Source organism: Cnephaeus nilssonii (assembly GCF_951640355.1).
Source record: "Cnephaeus nilssonii genome assembly, chromosome: 3".
NCBI lineage: Eukaryota > Metazoa > Chordata > Mammalia > Chiroptera > Vespertilionidae > Cnephaeus > Cnephaeus nilssonii.
The window spans coordinates 23,721,407-23,740,205 of NC_137074.1; the positions used below are offsets into that span (position 1 = coordinate 23,721,407).

An 18,799-nucleotide genomic window follows, 5' to 3' on the forward strand; every position below is an offset into this window, starting at 1 on the left:
GCTGTATCATATCCGGAGAGTTTGTTAAACTGACTCAAGATGCAGAAAAGTTTGCAAAATTAATAAAATCTTTATACTGGAGCATCAATAAGCAATAATGGCACCTTTCCTGGAATTTTTTTCTTGAAACCCATTGTTAGTATTTTTGAGATTCTTCAGGACAGTATTGATAACATATGGATGTTGCCTATAGAAACTGTGTTGTGACTATTTAGGACTCACCTTCCCCCTCATTGGGAAGTTGCCACTTAACATTGTGAAGAGTGCAAAGAGGCAGTTGTAGAAGAAGCTGGTGTGTGTGTGTGTGTGTGTGTGTGTGTGTGTGTGTGTGTGTGTGTATCTAAAATAGTAACTACTTCTCTCATTGTATAGTGATTATCTCACAGTGATGACATGCCACCAATTTACAAAATTCATTTTTTTATTTTTTAAAAATATTTTTATTGATTTCTGAGAGGAAGGGAGAGGGAGAGGGAGAGAGAGAAACATCAATGATGAGAGAGAATCATGGATCGGCTGCATCCTGCACGCCCCACACTGGGGATCGAGCCCACAACCCGGGCATGTGCCCAGACCAGGAATCAAACCAAGATCTCCTGGATCACAGGTCACCCACTGAACCATGTTGGCCAGGCCACTTTACAAAATTCTTACCTGTTCATTATATAATCTGATTCACAAGACAAAGCTAGACCACCAGGGATTGCCATCGCCATTTTGCAGATATGGAAATTAGGAAACACAGTGGTTTGTTCATGCTCACACAGCTACCAAGTAGCAGAAAGGGGCTAGGACCTAGGTCTTTTGATCATAGATTCAAAGTTACTCTACCATAGTCTTTCTGGTTCAGCTCACTATTTTCCTCCCTGCTGCTGAAACATTTCACCACCAAAGAACCAGCCTCATGGAACCAGCCTCATCAGCATGTCATGCTTGGGGCTGCTATGCAATAAGGAACATAAAGCTCTGCTTCTTACCCTGATTGGTCACCTTTCAGGATTAGAGCTGTACTGGACCCAGACTGTCAGAAAGCATCAAAGCACTGGCTGATTTATGCTCAAATTCAATGACACCTATGGAACAGAACTGCAGGCAAGCTGACAGCAGAGTCCTTGCTATGTTACCTTATAAGGGACTCTAGGGATGACAGTACCTACCTACAGATTCACATTTACAGTTTCAACTGATCATAAGCATCTTTGGGATCACACTCACTTCTTCCAAAGATGGGTTACCACTCTAAACTATGGCACTAAACATACAGCCCAAAGTCTTCTGTTCAGGGCCTATGACTATGATCTGTCTATATATCAAGAATAACAATAAAGGCAGGCATCCTGAGCTACTTATTGGCCTCATATTGGCCAGTATTTCTCAATCCAGCACTATTGATAATTCAGGTGTTGGGCAAGGCTTTCCTATGCACTGTAGGATGTTTAGCAGCCTTTAGCTTCATTCCTCTACCCACTAAATGCTGATAGCAACCTCCCCCATTATGACAGCCAAAAAATGTCTCCATACATTGGGGAGCAAGATTGCCTCCAGTCAAGAACCCCTGATATAGGGCCTTAATATATTGAGCCAAATTCTCAAAAAGACCTTTGATTCCCAGTGTTGAAACTATTATGTGAAATCCCATATTACATTACATAATCTGATTCACAAGATAAAGCTAGACTACCAGGTTGGCCCATTACTCAAAGTTAATGGGAAAGAAATAACTTTCTGAATGTACAAAATTACAACTGAAGTTTGCAAACAACTATGTCAAGTTAACTGCTAACAAAGGGTCTTGTTTCATATCTCTAAAGACTTCAGATAAAGAAAATTAAGTTGATCATATTCTTCAATCAATGGCATCAGCAGTCCCTTCTCTTATACGTGTGTCTGCAGGTATTCATGTATTTCTTTTCTTTATCCCCATTTCTCATTCTTGGCCTCCTCCCTCCTCATTGGGATCTATCCTAATATACTGAACATGTATCTTTCTGTTTGTAAGTGTCCTTGTGTGATGTGTATCATTTTGAATATATTCCTCTTATTTAAATAAATAGAGGTCCACACTCACTTATTCACGTTTCTGAAACCTACAGAGTTCTGGACACCAAACATCTTTTCTTAAACTCAGCAGTAAAATCTAACTCAAGGGACAGGAGATTATTTTGTATTCCTTATCCATCTAGTATAACCATCCCTACATGTTGCTGCAGAAACACTGTGTTTAAACATGAGATGCTGCTTCTTCGCTTTCTAAAATCCAAAAATTTTTAAATTCCAAACCAAATCTGACTCCAAGGGGCTTATTATATACAGATCTTATTCTGTTTTTACCTTATATCTGTATCCAGTATTATGTTTTTAAGATCTATCCATGTTGCTGCATGTACATCCGGTCATTACTATAACTGCTGCAGAATATTCCATGAAGTGGATCCCTCACATTTTACCTACCCACTGCCCCAGTGGTGGGCAACTACATGGCCTCCAGCTCCCCACCACTGCAAACAGGGACTTCATGAGCATCCTCACACATGTCTCTTTAGGAGCCTGGATAAGAATCTCTTTGGGAAACATTCCCAGGGTAGAACACTGGGTCCTCAGGTGTGCACATACTTAATCTGACCAAGCTATATCAGAATGCCTTCCAACACAGCTGCATCAGTCTACTTGCTGCATTATAGAAAGGACCCTGGAATCCTGTATTTCCACTGACACTTGTCAGTATCCATGCACCTGTTTTTGCCAGTCTCATAGTTATAAAGTGATATCTTATTCTTGTTTTCATTTGCATTTTTTCTGATTATAATATATCTGAGCATCTCGTGATGCTGGTTGGCCTTTGGGGTTTCCTCTCTGTAAATCCTGCCCATAGGCTTTGCCCATTTTCACTGGGATTTCTGTCTTTTTCTTTCTTGTTTACAGGCATTTCTGTGTACTTCCCTATTAAGTTTAGGCATTGCAAAATATCTTCTCCTAATATGCCAGCTGACTGCTAACTTTGTCCATGGTTAACAGGAAATCATACTACAGAAATTCTTAATTTTTATGTAATCAAATTTATCAGTATTTTTGCCTTATGGCTTGGGGCTTTGATGTTTTTTTTAAAAATCTTTCCCATCCTTGAGTGACAACATAGTCTCCTACATTTCCTTCTACTACTGTAGTAATTTTATTTTTCATATTTTTTCTTTAATCCACTTCCAAATGGCTTCACCTCTGTATTTTGTTTTAGGCTGGAATCTAGTTTATTTTTCACCACACATGGAGCACTTTCTACTAATAATCCATGCTTCCCTCATTAATCTGTACCTCATACTAAATAAATACCCAGACATACGAGTCCATTCTAGTTTCTCTATTTTTGTTTCAATAGTTCATTTGGCTGAATATTCCATAGTAGAACTAATAGTAGTTCTACTAGTGTTCTTTTGACAAACACTAATTTTATTACTATTGTTTTTAACTATGTTTTCATATTCCACATCTTTATGATTCCTTTACAAATTTAGTTTAGATTTTATCCATAGGCTTTTATTGTTATATATTTTAGAATAGGTTTTTATTTAGTTCCTCAGAAAGTTTATTTGTAATTTGTACTGGGATTCCATTGAGTATATAAGTTGACTAAAGGAGACTATATATTGAGTTCTTTATATATTAAGATCTTTCACCCAAGGACATGGAACGTATTTCCATTTCACTGAAGTCATTCTATGTCCTTGAGTAGACTTTTAGATTTTCCTCCAAAGACTATTCTATACTTACACTAACTCATGGTAATAATACAACCCAAAAATATGGGTATTTTATTATCACCATTTTCCAGATGAGGAAACTGAACCCAGAGTGATAAGTAACTTGCCCAAGAACACACAGTAACACCACAAGTAACAAAACCTGGATTCAAATAGTTTAGAATCCATACTCTTAACCTCTGTATTCCCTCTCTTCCTACACACAGTTACTTTATATACTTTGACTGCAACTGTGAGTAGTATCTTTTTCATTATTTATGTATTATCTGGTATATTATTGTTATTATACTAGAGGCCCGATGCACGAAATTCATGCAAGGGGCTCAGCCCCGCCCACCGCGACGGCCGCCTCTGCCTGGGCCCCCGCCCGCTGTGGCTTCATTCAGAAGGTTGTCCGGAAGGATGCCCAGAAGGACATCTGGTTTAATTAGCATATTACGCTTTTATTATTATAGATTTTCTAATTGGTTGTTGCTGATGTAGAGAACTTAGTTGATTTTTGTAAGTTGATATTTGTATCCAGTAAAGTTCTACTGTTGGCTCTATTGTTTCTGTTGCTTTTCTGTACATCAACTGTAAATAATAAAAATTTGGTTTTTTCCTCTCCAACTTGTAAACCTCTCATGTCTTTTTCTTTTGTTATAGCATTGGCCAAGACTTCCAGTACAATGTCAGACACTATGTAGTAGTGATCATGGCTCCAATAATGCCTCATGTAGAAAGTTTTTCATTTTATCTTGGCTACAGGATGTGCAGAGAACTGTTTCACAAAAGAACAGGTTAGAAACTGTGTCTGGTGGCCAAGACCACATTCTGAGCAGAGAGGCCTGTGCTTACATATGCCACAGAAATTACTTTTCCATCGGAGACGGCCTTCCAGGGGAGAAATAGCTCAATTGTGATAAACTTGACTTCTGACTTAAAGTGTATTTAACTGCATCCTAAACCCTATGGCAACAACACAGCTCTGCACCTGTCATTTGCTTTACACAATCTGCTAAACGTAATTGTTTCTGACAACCCATTGGTCTCTATCCCCATGGGGGAGTTCAGACAGTAGCATTGGGAGGAGGCTTAGTGATCAACTATTGCTCTCCTTTACACACATCTAAAAGTCCCTAAGGTGGAAGCCTCATTATCTTCAAGCAAATGTCTGGGGGGGGGGGGGGGGGCGGGGAGGTGGCAGAGAGAGAGACGGATGCCAACAACTGAGAGAGCTTGGATCAGACCAGGGGCTGATACAGCTTTCTCCTCATTGGCTTCATCAGCCCACCTTCAGAGAGGTTGGCCCAGCCAAGTGTTCATGGTAGCATCTCAGGGCTTACAGTGATCTCATCTACCCCGACGCCAATGGAGACCCAGAGGAGAGGAAGAAGAAACACCCCCTCTTCTCTCCTGTATTCCTACAGGCTTATCCCTATCATCCAAGCCCGGTGAATCTGCACAATGGTGGACACCGCCAGCTCCATAGAGAAGTCCTGGGACCTTGGTGCAGTATGAGCCTTCAGAAGCCTTGAGCGGGTGACCAAGCACACCCTTCCCTTTCATAGACACCCAGGGTGACTAATGCTTGGGTAGAAATGAGTGAACTGAAAAGTCCCACAGGAATCTCAAACCCAGCACATCCAAAATGGAACTTCTCACTGTCGCCTCCAATCTCACTCCCCTCTTCCAGTAACCCCTGTGCAGGACCTGGGACAACCTCCATTCAACTATTCGCAGTGCCTGTCTGGCCCTTACACCTGAGGAGTTACCCGGCCTTGGCCCCTCTCTGTCCACCCTTGTTCTCCATTCTAAATGGGGCCTTGGCCACACCCTCCCAACAGCTCCCTCCGCTCCACTCCTGACTCCTGGGATCCACCCTCCATGCTACTGCTGGAGAAATCTCTGCATCATGCACATCAGACCATACATCCTGCCTAACACTCTAGAACAGCTGTCGCCAACCTTTCGGACCTCAGGGACCACCGGTTGGCGACCGCTGCTCTAGAAGGCTCCCACCACCCTCAGCAGAATGCACACTCCTTTTCATGGCATCTACCAATCTCATGGCACAGCCTCATCATCTTGTCTAGTCTCCCACCCTGGCAGCAGGACCCCTGGACAGCCACTCCCCCTACCCTCCCTGACTGGGCTTCTAATGACTGTTCCCCTACCTAGAACCTGCACCCCATTCCACTGGAAGTGGTCTAAGGCCTATTCATCCTTCAACGCTCAGGTTGGGGGGATGGGGGGACCTCTGCTCTTGGGAGCCTTTGCTGCTGCTTCACCCCCATTGCTCCTGCTGAGGTGGCCTCTCTCTGGGCTTCTCCTCCCAGGAGCTGAGGATCCATCCCCGTGGTCGGCAAACTGCGGCTCTTTGGCCCCTTGAGTGTGGCTCTTCCACAAAATACCACGGCCTGGGCGAGTCTATTTTGAAGAAGTGGCGTTAGAAGAAGTTTAAGTTTAAAAAATTTGGCTCTCCAAAGAAATTTCAATCGTTGTCCTGTTGATATTTGGCTCTGCTGACTAATGAGTTTGCCGACCACTGATCCATCCCACTACATTGTCACGGTTCTCTCCTGGACTCTGTAAGAATCTGGACTCTTGAAGACAGTAGGTTATCACGTAGTCGGGTTTCATCCCTGTTCATGTGTAAGACAATACCCATGGGCAAGACACACTGGGTCAGATTCGGTATGGGAGTGCCCCGAAGGGATCTGTTCGCAGCTAGGTGTTCCGCTCCGGGCACAATGGCCGCTTGGCACACTGTAGACCATAAGAGTGGATAGATGGGTGGATGGACGGACGGAGGTTGGATGGACGAATGAGCCAACGAACGAATAAATAAACTGCCCAACCCCATCCTGAACCCGGCGGGTGGGCGCCATCAGGGCACATCCTCACTGTACCAGCTGGAAAGTGGGTAGCACTACTAGGCGCTCCGACCGGAGGGGGCGCTGCAGGGCGGAGGGGTGAGGGCTGGGTACTGGGATTTGGGGGCCGGGGCGTCGGAGACTAGGAACTGAGGGGGTGGCTGGGGGTCGGGCGTGCCGGGGGGGTGCGGGGGGGGCTCTATGCGGCGGCGATTCTGCGCGAATTTTCGCTTTCGCTTCGGGCCGGGACGGAGGCGGCGGGGCCGTCCCGAACGACTGCGGCCGGGGCCCGGGGGAGTTAATCCGAAAGCGCCGCCAGCCCCGCGGGCCCAGCTCCACGTGTCACCGAGAAGCTGAGGTAGAGACAGAGAGAGAGAGAAAGCAAGTGATCTGAGTTGGGGAAAGTCCTGCGCGCCTCCGGGCAATTATAAAAATGTGACCCCCTGGGTCGGCTTCCAGCCACCGCCCTCACCTGCTGCGCCCCGCGGTCCGCGCCCGCTGCTGTCAGTGCCCGCTCCGCGCCCCTCAGCATGCGCCCCCCGCGCAGTGAGTACCCGCGGCCCCGGAGGCTCGGGCTCGGGTGGGGAGGGGCGGCGCCCGGTAAGAGGAGGCAGAGACTCGGGACGGCTCCCGGGGAGGCTGCAGACGAGCAGCAGTTTCCAGTTAGAGGAGAAAGAAGGGAGGGGGCGGGAGACTTAATTGCTTGCTTTCCACGCGCTGAAAGGGACATGGGCTCTCTTGGTCTTGAAACAGCCCCTGGAGCTAAGTATTGTTATGCCCACTTCACAAGCGAGAAACTGGGACGCCAGGGGGGGGGGGGTCTTTCTTTTTCTTTTAATATATTTTTATTGATTTCAGAGAGGAAGAAAGAGGGAGAGATAGAAACATCAGTGATGAGACAGAATCATTGATTGATTCTGCCTCCTGCATGCCCCCTACTGGGGATCGAGCCTGCAACCCCGGGCATGTGCCCAACCAGGAATGGAACCCTGATCTCCTAGTTCATAGGTCAATGCTCAACCACTGAGCCACACAGGCCGGGCCGGTTTCTTGCTCAGGGTCCCTCAGCTACAGCTCTAAGAGGGCAGATCCCAGCCGACTGAGGCTTTGTCACCCCACTGTTTCCAAAACACTGGGTGGTGAGTCTGGGCCAGTCACTTCACCACCTGGCCTCAGTTTCCCACTAGTGACATGGAGACGTCTTCTGGTTGAGGTCTGAGTCGATACCCTTGTCTGAGCTCATTGCGGTTCCTTGCAGAAAGTTGGTGTCTCAGCTTAGCATAGAGCACTGCCTTCCAGGGAGTTGATGCATCGCTCAGGTGTCTCAGGGAGATTCCAGGGTGGAAGGAGGTTGGCGTCCCGCAGAGGTAGATGGGGGGAGACGACCAGAACAGGTGGAAGGGAGAGGCAGGCCAAATCAGGGAGACAACCTCAGCTGCCGCCCCGTTCCCTTCCAGGCCTCCTCCTGGTAGTCCCTCTGGTCCTCCTACATCACCTCAGCTTGGCCAGGAACCTCCCCACCACAGCCACAGCAGGCCCTGGAATGTTCCCGTGCCTGGGCCACGCCCAGAACCTGCTGAAGGCCGTCAGCAGCACGCTGCACAAGGTGAGCTCGTCCACGTCCTTGCTCCCCCTTGGCAGCCTCTCCGGGGAGGCGGCATCTCCAAACCCCGGGTCACCTGCAGGGAAATGGTGGGAGTTTGTCAGGGGCCTGTCAAGGGAGGAAGAGGGGCCTTTACAAATGGCCCGACTATTAGCTAAAGAGTCTCAGTGAAATTGTGTCTCCAGGGAAAGCAGGAGTGGTAATAAATTATAATGGCATTCCTTTGGGCTGTGTCTACACGGAGGAAAGTGGATATTTACAGTGTTCCCTGTAGCCTGCCAACAGAGATGGAATTAATTGTGCCGGGCCCACACTGTTCCTCTGACACACTTATCAATCCGGCAAACCGTTATTAGGTGCAGCCTCCATGCGCCGGGGGCCGCAGAGATGAATTAGACTTGCCCCTCACGCCGCTCGCCGGCTTCTCAGTCTGATGACTCGGTTGGTTGTCAGAGCAACGCGTCTCGGAGAAGCTGCGACGGGGCGCAGCACCCAGCCTTCGTTTTCTAGGGAGAGAATTATCTAATTTTATTTACAGCTTCATTCATTTTTTTTTTTTTTTTAGGTTTCGTATTTTAATGCAAACAAAAAAAAATTGTTTTTTTTTTCTTTTAAAAGTGCTCCAGGAGCTATTGCTTTTGCTGCGCCGGCCAAAGACGGATGTTTTCCAAGACATCCTTTTGCCTTCCTGCTCTCTAGTAAATCTGTCTTGAATATTTTCAGCCTGTTGTTTTCCGAGTATCTTAAAATAAGCTCAGTGCCACAAGGCCTTCTGAAAGAACTCTTTTCTCCCCTTATCTTTCATGATGCGCTGCCAACCGCTCCGTGCGGCTCAATCAATCTTAATTAAAAAGGCGGCTCACCGGAGGCGCACTGCCGAGATAAGTGCCGTGGTTCCTGGAGAACGGTTCAATATGGGTAAAACGTAGGCGCTCCAATTTAAATAGAAGCTTTATAGGACAAGGCTGGCTCCGTCCCAGGTGCCGCACTAAAGGTCAAGGGGCTGCAGAACTCGCTCTGATGTCTTTTTATATCATTCCTGTGTCAGATTTGCCAAGAACAGGTGGCCAGTGCCTGCCCTTCACAGGCCGTATCCAGCACACAGATTTCTAGAGTTTGGCCCATGTCTTGGATATTTCATTTCGATTTTTTTTTTAGTTTGGTGCTATTGAAAAAAAAAGTGGCCTTTTCGTAAAAGAAACCAAATTTCCAACTCCTCTTGGAAAGATCCCGAGAACTATAACCGTGGGCCCGCATTGCCAATCCTAACGTTTCACAACCGGCTCGGGCTAGTGGCTGCCCAGGTCTGCGTGAGCATCTCCAGGAATAGTGTATCCGTTTTTCTGTGGCTACCGGAACAAATCGCCACGAACGTAGTGGCTTTCACCAACACAAATGTATGATCTGACAGCCCTGGAGGTCAGAAATCCAAAAGGGGTCTCCCTGGGCTAACATCAAAGTGTCAGCCACGCTGTCACCCTTCCTGGAGACAGGGGAGATTATTTTTTCTTGCCTTTTCCAGTTTCTAGAGGCTGCTCACGTCCCTGGGCATGTGTCCCCCTTCTATCTTCAAAGCCAACAATGGCCAGTTGAGTCTTTCTCGTGCTCCATCATTCCGACCTTGACTTTTCTGCCTCCCTCTTCCACTTACCATTGGGCCACCAGATAATCCAAGATAACCTCTCTATCGTAAGGCCAGCTGATTAGCAACCTTAATTTCATCTGCAACCTTAATCCCCCTTTACCATGTAACAACATATTCTCAGGTTCCGGGGGTTGGGAAGTGGATTTATTGGGTGGTGAGTGTCAGCAGGGGTTGCGGGGGGGGGGGGGGGGGGGGGGAAGGGCATTATTCTGCCTAGCACAGATGGGGATTTTACTGTCTGTTCCCAAACATGTTCTGCACTCTCAAGCTTCGATTCATGGCTCATGTAGTTCCCTCTGCCTGAAATTCCCCCTCCTCTGCTGGCCAACATTCTAATCTTCCTATTGCAGATGTGCCATCTCTGTCGAAGTCTTTGCTTCCCTTTCCACCTCCTCCTCCGAGACTTCATATCCTTCTCAGCTCTTCTCTCCTGCTGACCGCTCTCCTAGTCATGTGGGCACCTGCCTGTCCCCTTGGATGAACTTGGAGTCCTGGGGACAGAACATAGGCCTCCTCTTTGCCATGTTCCTTAGTGCCTGGCACAGTGCCTGGCACACACCAGGCTTGTGGAGTGGAAAAATGATCTCGATCTTCAATCAAAAAGTATTCAACAATGCTTTCCAATGACGTGTGTGTGTGTGTGTGTGTATACCTGCACACCACAAATTAAATCTCAATTTGTCTTTAGGGTTGCATGTTCGTTATATCCATCAAGTTGTGACCTTAACAGTTCCCCAAGTTATAATTGGAAAAAAAAAAAAAAGATATTCATAAAACACAGGCGCTTTGGCAGAAGCAAAGAACGCCTTCACCAGGAGCAAGTGTCACAGCATGGCGGAGATTCTGATTAGCACGGCCCGCTGAAATGATTTATAGTGTTTACACAATGGAAAAGCATGTCATCCAGGGAAACACGTCCTAAAAGCAGAGGGAGAGAGAGTGTACATGACCTGTTTCCTTTTGTCTTCTGAAGACCCTGAATTTCTTACAGGTCAAAGGAATAATAGGTGTTTTGCTGTCACCCCAGGGTATGGGGAGCCAGGTACCGTATTCATATAATAAACTGGGTTTCTCCTTATGACTTTTACAGGCCAGACAAACATTAGAATTTTACTCCTGCACTTCTGAAGAGATTGATCATGAAGATATCACAAAAGACAAAACCAGCACCGTAGAAGCCTGCCTACCACTGGAATTAACCACGGTATGGACACCATTCCTTCCAAGCACATCATGCAATTAAAAGCTGTGTATCAAACTTCATCTTCTTACAAAAATGTGCATGTTTCTGGTCTCTACCATCATGAAACTTGAACAGATCCCACTTCAAAGTTAGATTTGAGAAAAATTGATAAAAACAGATATGGTTTTTCACAATGTGAATATATTTAACACCACTGAACTGGACACTTAAAAATAGTTAAGAGGGTACCTTTTGTTAGTTATTAAACACATATGTTTGAGAGGAAAAGTCAGAAAACTTTATATTAAGAATTAATATCTTTGATGTGTAATCTTTTTTCCTCTAGAATGAGAATTGCCTGGTTTCCAGGGAGATCGCTATCATAACTGTAAGTCAGAAAACTAAAGGTTTCAACCCATTTTATGAATTTATACCGTTGATTGATGTCTGATTATTTTTTCTTCTAGAATGGGAGTTGCCTGGCCTCCAGAAAGGCCTCTTTTATGACGGTGAGACACGGAACTTTTTCCTCAAATGCAATGGGGAGGAGGGGGGGGAGGAAAACACTTCTAGCTCATCTCAATGGTTTCTTCTCCAATTTGTCATATCACCCAGACCCTGTGCCTCAGTAGTATCTATGAGGACTTGAAGATGTACCAGGTGGAGTTCAAGGCCATGAACGCAAAGCTTCTGATGGATCCTACGAGGCAGATCATTCTGGATCAAAACATGTTGGCAGCTATTGATGAGCTGATGCAGGTAAGGCCCTCATCCAATCAGTGAGAGCACCTTGTTCATGCCTAGACAGCCAATCAGAGTCCCAGATGAAGAGGTATACAGTCAGCCCTTCCTGGGTTGGGAGAGGCCTGAAATGCCCCCTCCTAAAGCCCCTACAGAGTTATAGCCCTGAGGGTGTCCTTTAGAGCAGCGGTCACCAACTGGTGGCCCGCAGACCACTGGTGGTCCGTGAGGTCCGAAAGGTTGGCGACCGCTGCTCTAGAGAAAGAGCAGGCATGAGCAGGACACATTTAGAAAAGCAGCCACCCATTTGTGGTATGCACCGGGCTCTCTGCAAATGTTTTCACACTTTTTCTTAATGTCGTCCCCACAGCAACCATATGGGTTCTGTACAAAGGAGGAAACCGAAGCTTAGACAGCCACTTGTCAGACAGCTTCCAAATGGCAGAGCCAGGCCTTAAGCCCCCCTCAAAGGGATCGCACTACACTTCTTGCCCACCTCTAAAGGCTCCAGGGCGTGCATGTGAGGGCCCGCCTGCACATCTGCAAATTTAACCAGAGGAAACAAGCAGAGCTAGGGCCTGGGTCTGACCCGTCCTGAACCAAAGTGTGAATGAAATTATTATCTACAATTCTGTAGATGGTAAGATTCTCTGATGGCCTATCACCTGGGGAAAGCCACAGTGTTACTCAGAGACAAGAACTTGGTTTATAGTTTCTAAGTCATCATAGCACACAATTCTAATACAAAACATAGGAATCCTATATAATAAAAGGGTAATATGCAAATCGACCGAACGGCAGAACGACGGGTCGCTATGACACGCACCGACCACCAGGGGCAGCCGCTCAATGCAGGAGCTGTCCCCTGGTGGTCAGTGCACTCCCACAGGGCTCATGGCTGGCAAGCGCAGCAGCAGTGTTGGTAGCCTCTCCAGCCTCCGCAGCAGCGCTAAGGAGGCTTGGGCCCGCTCCCCATGGGGAGCAGGCCTAAGCCATCAGTCGGACATCCCCCAAGGGTACCTGGACTACGACAGGTCACAGGTGGGCTGAGGGATCCCACCCCCACCCCCCACCTCCCAAGTGCACAAATCTCATACATTGGGCCTCTAGTATTCACATAAGAAACAGCAAGCTGAGTGCTTTGGTGACCAAGCATGGGATAAAAATACAATGTCAGAAATCATTGTCTGAAAAGGAATCTTTCTTTCACCAAATTACTTGTTTGATAGGCACTGAACATCATGTAGCATCAAAGAATCTTACCATCTACAGAATTGTAGATAATAATTTCATTTTTAGGACAAAGAGGTGATTTGGGCACTGGAGTCATTTCTACCAGTAATCAGACAACTATGCCAAAGCCATTGGTACCTCTGTGCCTCAGTTTCCCCTTATGTAAAATGGGAGGACTTGACCCACCCTACCTTGCTTTTAGGCTTTTTGTGAGAATAAGTGGGATTACCAATCATTGTGCAAACATAAGGTCTTGCTTTGAGTATCAGATCAAAGGGCTAAACCTGGGAAGTCCATTGCCAGGTTTATTTATCTGACACAAATTAGTTTCTGCAGTAAACACGTTTGTTACTGATAGAGAATATTGATCAATAGCAATCCATCACCTCCCTATTCTAAAAAAGACTTCAGCCCTAGCTGGTTTGGCTCAGTGAATAGAGCGTTGGCCTGTGGGCTGAAGGGTCCCAGATTCGATTCCAGATAAAGGCACGTGCCCAGGTTGTGGGCTCAATCCCCAGTAGGGGGTATGCAGGAAACAGCCAATCAATGATTCTCTCTCATCGTTGCTGTTTCTATCTCTCTCTCCCTCATCCTTCCTCTCTGAAATCAAGAAAAATATATTTTTAAAAATACTGATGGTATTTGAAAGAGCTTTAAGGGTCTCTTCCAAGCTCAATGAAGATACATGTGCTTGGATCATGAGAATTTCTTCTTTCAGGTTCTGCCTGGCCATCTGGCTGGGAGAGTGGATTGGGTTTAGATGTAATGAGGGGATGGGCTGCAGGCTCTGAGACACGTGTTGGCTTCCCCCATGTTTATGGTGAATGCTTCAATTTTGGGATACCCTATATGCCATGCTTATTATCTGTCCTCCTAGGCCCTGGATCTCAATAATGCGGCTGAGCCACAAAACGCCCCCCTCGAAGAACTGGATCTTTACAAGACGAAAGTCAAGCTCTGCATCCTTCTCCACGCGTTCCGAATCCGCGCAGTGACTATCGACAGGATGATGAGCTATCTGAATTCTTCCTAAAAGGTTCAGGTCTCACCCAACCTTAAAGTCATTTGAACCAAAGCGATTTTTATAGCCTGTGTGGGAGGTGGTGGCTTGACCTGGTCCTACTTAAGCTAGTAATTTTCTTGTTGTTTACATTAGTCAACCACCCAAAAGTTGAACATGTAACGACTTTATTTAAATGGGTCCTTTCTTCATGTATATTCCACATTTACTAGGGATAAGTTGTTTTTAAAGTTTTCATGAGCAAATTGCTAAAGAGGGACGTTTTCTTCACTGTGTGTGGGTTGTTGTTTTTTTATAGAAAAGCAAGAATTTATAAGCTATTTCTATATCAAAGTGTTTGTCGAAACACTCAAGCATAATTTATTTTAAAATATTTATTTATATAATGGTGTGTTCATGAAGGCATGTGAGCTAAGTTATATTTATTTATGTCCTATTTATTAAAATATTTATTTTCAAATGGATTTGAGAAATATCTGATGTTCTAAAAATAAAATGATGGAATTAAAGTAATTCTCATATTTCTCTAATGTAATTGGAGTGCTTTCAGTGTTGAAATACACATGGTGGGGAAACTGGAAACACTGATGAAATCTGAACAGAATTACCCTGGAAAGACTGTGGCAATGTTCTTACCCATTTCCTAATGACTTTAATCGCCTACTTTAAGGGAGCCTGGTTAGGCTAGATACATTTTAATGCTGAGTCCTCGAGTGAGTCGCTTTATTTTTGTTCAACATCTGAATCTAAAACACAGGAGAATGTTTTTCCCTGCTAGCCACAGCCCTATAACATACTGTGCACTAGACAAATACATAATAATACCCTCCAACTGGGAAAAGCATCATTAAGAGGCCTTCTAGTTAAATTATTCTAATTTTCATGACCCTTTGGGCCCGCAGGGGGAAGTTGTTTCTAAATTACAATGAGAAAAATTCTCCATTTGCTTTAAATTATATAGAACTTCTGCCTGAACCACATGGATAATTGCCTTGCTTTGGCTTAAGAGAAGTGCTCTTAATGACCCAAATATTAAATTCCATCTTTTTAATTCTCTAAACCATGTGAATTTTAAAAGATGCACCTGATGGAATAACATCATTTTAGTTCTCTGATAATCATATTGTGCCCTTGGGAACAAACTATTTCAGAGTGCCCCCCCCTGCCGCCGCACCCCCTCCCACATCCTCATGTGACCCTCCCACCAGATCCCAGTTCAGATCCCTGTGAACAGTGAGGGAAATGGGTTTGGCCACCCCATGTCCTCATCCGTGTGGCAAATTACTCATTTTTCAGATTCTTACCCCATTTGATAGAAATCTTTGGTAAAGCTAGACCCCATCACCTACCTTCTTTTCTTTAGAGATTCCTCCATAATCTGGAATGACCCATGAGTGACTCACAGACAGGAGTTTCCCAAATTCTTAAGCCTGTTGACTTAATCCACCGTTTGGGATTATGTGGTTACTATCAGAAACCACGTGCCAGCACGCCACCCTGGTGAACTGGAACATGATCGTTTCCCGTGGCAGGTGTGTTAGAAACAAACCCCCAGACGATCATTTATCTCAGCGGCTGGTCCCCACACTGCCGGACAAGAGTGGGTCGGGGTGGGCAGGGCTCCCTAGTAACCCCTCAGTAGCCCCCAGGAGTGCCCCCGGCCAGAGCAGCGCCACTTCTGAATGCTTGGCCAGTGCAGGTTCCAGGTGAGATTTCCCTTCACAATCGGCCTCTACAGCCAAGGAAAAGTCCACACTCACTGAACTCCTCCAAGCTCCTCCCTGCCATTAGGTTTTCTCAGGGAACGAAACCATCCTTTAGCTTTTCCAACTCGCTCGACAATACGACACTGCTGTCACTGCGGAGAGCGTGCCCTGTCTATAGGCGAGGCTCAGGCCAGAGGTCACAGCGAGCAGCAAGGATGGGCTTCCACGGAAGGCCGATGGCTGGCCACCTGCAGGCTGTCCCACTCGGAAAGACAGATGGACACTGTGATGGACACCGTGGTTGGGACAGACTGGATCTCAGTCCCCGGAGGTCTCGGTGGAGAAGCAGGAAGAACGTTGGAACCTGAGCTCAGAATTCAACCCCGGGGCCTCTAGTTTAGTTCCAGCAGCTACAGGGCCGTTATCAGAAATGCTAAAACTGTATGGAAAAGAGCAAGGCCGGCAGCAACATCCAGGCTACCCGGCTGGGACCTGCACTTCGGCCAGCCGTGCCCTGCTTCACCCAAGGCCTTGGGACAGCTGCTGGAACCACCGCCTCGTGACAGGACGTTCAGACAAAGGCAACCACAGTGGCTTCCTTAGAAAACGGAGTGAAAATCTGCCTCCGCATGACAAAGCCGGGGAGGAAACTTTTGCCCTAAAGAAATTCAATGAAATAACATGGGTTCCAAATGTGCAGAACAATCCCATTAGAGAGCCGCACAGGTGAGGAACTAATACAGATCCACCGGGTTTAAAATAAAAGCACACCTTCCCATGGCCAGGGGTGGAGAGGAAGCTCTAAAGCATCCCTGGAGTGAGACCTGTGCAAACTCTGGGTGCACTAGGTCCCGGCACCGGGGGCGGGGGGGGGGGGGCGGCGGGAGAGGGGTATACTCACTCAGCCTCTCCCCAAGACCTGGACCCCTGGGCACAAAACCAGCCAACATCCAGTCACAGCAATAGCAACCGAGGAGCCCAATGCTATCAGACACCACGTGTAAGGAAGTAAGAACACTGGGGAGGCCCATGTGCGCTGTACAAATAAATGCAGGTTTATTTTTCTTCCCTTCATCCATAGTATGAAAATGGCTAGAAAACCAGCTGATATACAAAGCACCTCTGCAATTATGCTTTTCTTGGAAAAACAACTTATAAAAAAATAATACACATTTAAAAAATTCAAGTCCTTTAAGTAGTTTACACTTCTGAATGTTAAAACTCCACGTGTTTCCTAAAATATAGTACAATTTAAAAAAAAACAAAAAACAAAAAAAAACTCATTAAAGTGACACTGACTTGAATTCCACAGGATCCCGGACAGTTAAAAATACGTTATTCCCTATAAAGTAAATTTGTTCTTCACAGGCAAAACAATAGTTAAAGTGTGTCCCTCTGCTTAATTCATTGAGATTCATTTTACTCTCCAGCTAATGACGACAGAAGACTAAGGGCAATTTATAGTGTCTTCCAATAAGTTAACAAAACATATCCAAAATGCTAATCACCACAGGCATGATTCTGGAAGAGTGACAATATCTACACACACAGAACACGGACGAACACGTCACCAATTTTCAAGAGCCAATGTGACCCACTGTCCCCGAGGGCGCGTCTTCTGCAAGAAGAGAGATGCCGGTTTTCCCGTGGTCCTGCGGAGGCCGTTTCTGAGCGGCGCTCCCCACCCCAACCCCCAAAGTAAATGATCCCAGGGTAACAGTCAAGAAGGGTAGTGCTTGGCCCGGCGATTTCAGAAGGCTGATGAAACTTACAGCAACTCTGACAACGGATCCAGCTGAACTTGCCCGGTAAGGCGAGGAGATCACCTGTGAGCGAGCTTATCAACGCTCCGATGGGGGGAGAGGGTGGCATTCCGTTCTAATCGCTCCGGGACCAGGCGGCATGATTGGTTTAACGGGCCACTAACCCGAGAGGTTAGTAATGTGAGACGCAGAAATTAGATCCCACGTGGAAAGATCCATCGTACCCAGGGGCACGCGTGTCTGTGTGGAGGCTGAGAGAACGGGAACCTCTCTTCGTTATTAATGTCAACCCGATGAAAGCTAAACTAAATCGGTGCGAGTTGAAGCGCACCACCATGTAATTGCTAAAAATGTTCCAAACACTTGGTAAGAATGTCAGAGTCCACACTACTCCAAAAAAAGAATATTACCACATTTCTCACCTGCCTGAGTTGAGTTGTTTTAAGCACCCTTTGTCATGATATCTGTTTGGGTTGGGGAGCTGGTGGGATGGTGTGAGCAGGAGGTGTCAAAAAAAGAAAAAAGAAAAAAATCTTGATATTATAAAGGTGTTTTCTTCCTCAAGTTTTCCAAAATTTTACATTCTCTTTGCCCCTGGATAGTGTGAGCTACGGAGTGGCGGGCTGTGGAGAAGTTGCTTCCAGAGACTAGGGTCAAGGTCGCATTAAGCCGATACCCCATGACCAGGTGAAATGGTGCTTTGCAGATAAAAAGTTCCTGAGGCTTCCTTTTTCGGTTCATCTTCCAAATCTCGTGCTGCCTATAAGAAACCTGACAAAACAAAGAATTAAACAAATTTAGAGATTCATTAAGGGGAAAAATGGGGCAAGTGTTGAGATAAAATCACTTGTCTATTAAAAAAAAAAAGAAACCTGTGGGGAAAGAAAAAAAGGAATTCCTGGGAGCTGTTTGTTAGACAGACATGAGCAGAGCAAGGATGATGGTCTAGGAATGGAAATTCACCAGGCCAGGAGGCCCCGGCTGCCTAGCAACGGGCCAAACTGGGAAAACAAGAACCTCGCCCCCAGGGTAACCTGTCCTCCCCTCACATGTCGCTGGTCACACGGTGTGGGCCCTGGGTCTTTCATATCGCTGGTCATGTGATTTATACCCCCTGACCTTTACCTCCCTAGAGATAACATCTAGGCCTCAGTTGTATTTCAGCTCCAGGCCCAGAAAAGCAGCAAAACCAGACAAATGGCACCACGGCTGCACTAACTAAAGACCCCCTGCCCTGCACGGACCCACTGCCTGAAAAGGTGGAGACCGCCACCCTGAAAAGCTGCTGAATATT

The 18,799-nt window shown here is 46.2% G+C and overlaps 2 protein-coding genes across 3 annotated transcripts in view; one reads left to right on the forward strand and one right to left on the reverse strand.

Moving 5' to 3' along the window:
- The first annotated feature begins 6,948 nt into the window (after positions 1-6,948).
- IL12A (interleukin 12A) lies at positions 6,949-14,361 on the forward strand. Its single transcript, XM_079763765.1, has 7 exons — positions 6,949-7,156; positions 8,068-8,216; positions 10,949-11,062; positions 11,388-11,429; positions 11,509-11,550; positions 11,657-11,800; positions 13,893-14,361. The coding sequence occupies exons 1-7, from the start codon at positions 7,141-7,143 to the stop codon at positions 14,046-14,048; spliced, it is 663 nt and encodes a 220-aa protein (XP_079619891.1). The 5' UTR covers positions 6,949-7,140; the 3' UTR covers positions 14,049-14,361.
- A 2,415-nt stretch (positions 14,362-16,776) lies between these two features.
- LOC307095607 (caspase recruitment domain-containing protein 8-like) overlaps positions 16,777-18,799 on the reverse strand; it is a 44,566-nt gene continuing 42,543 nt past the window's right edge. For both annotated transcript variants that reach the window (XM_079764959.1, XM_079764958.1), the window contains exon 17: positions 16,777-18,276. In XM_079764959.1, coding sequence (XP_079621085.1) covers positions 18,266-18,276 — 11 coding nt within the window. In that variant the 3' untranslated portion in view covers positions 16,777-18,265. The remainder of the gene's footprint in view (positions 18,277-18,799) is intronic.

Coding starts and splice junctions, on each gene's coding strand:
- IL12A (XM_079763765.1), top strand. Junction 11,063..11,387: donor TACCACTGGAATTAACCACG/GTATGGACACCA, acceptor TTTTTCCTCTAG/AATGAGAATTGCCTGGTTTC. Junction 11,551..11,656: donor GAAAGGCCTCTTTTATGACG/GTGAGACACGGA, acceptor CATATCACCCAG/ACCCTGTGCCTCAGTAGTAT.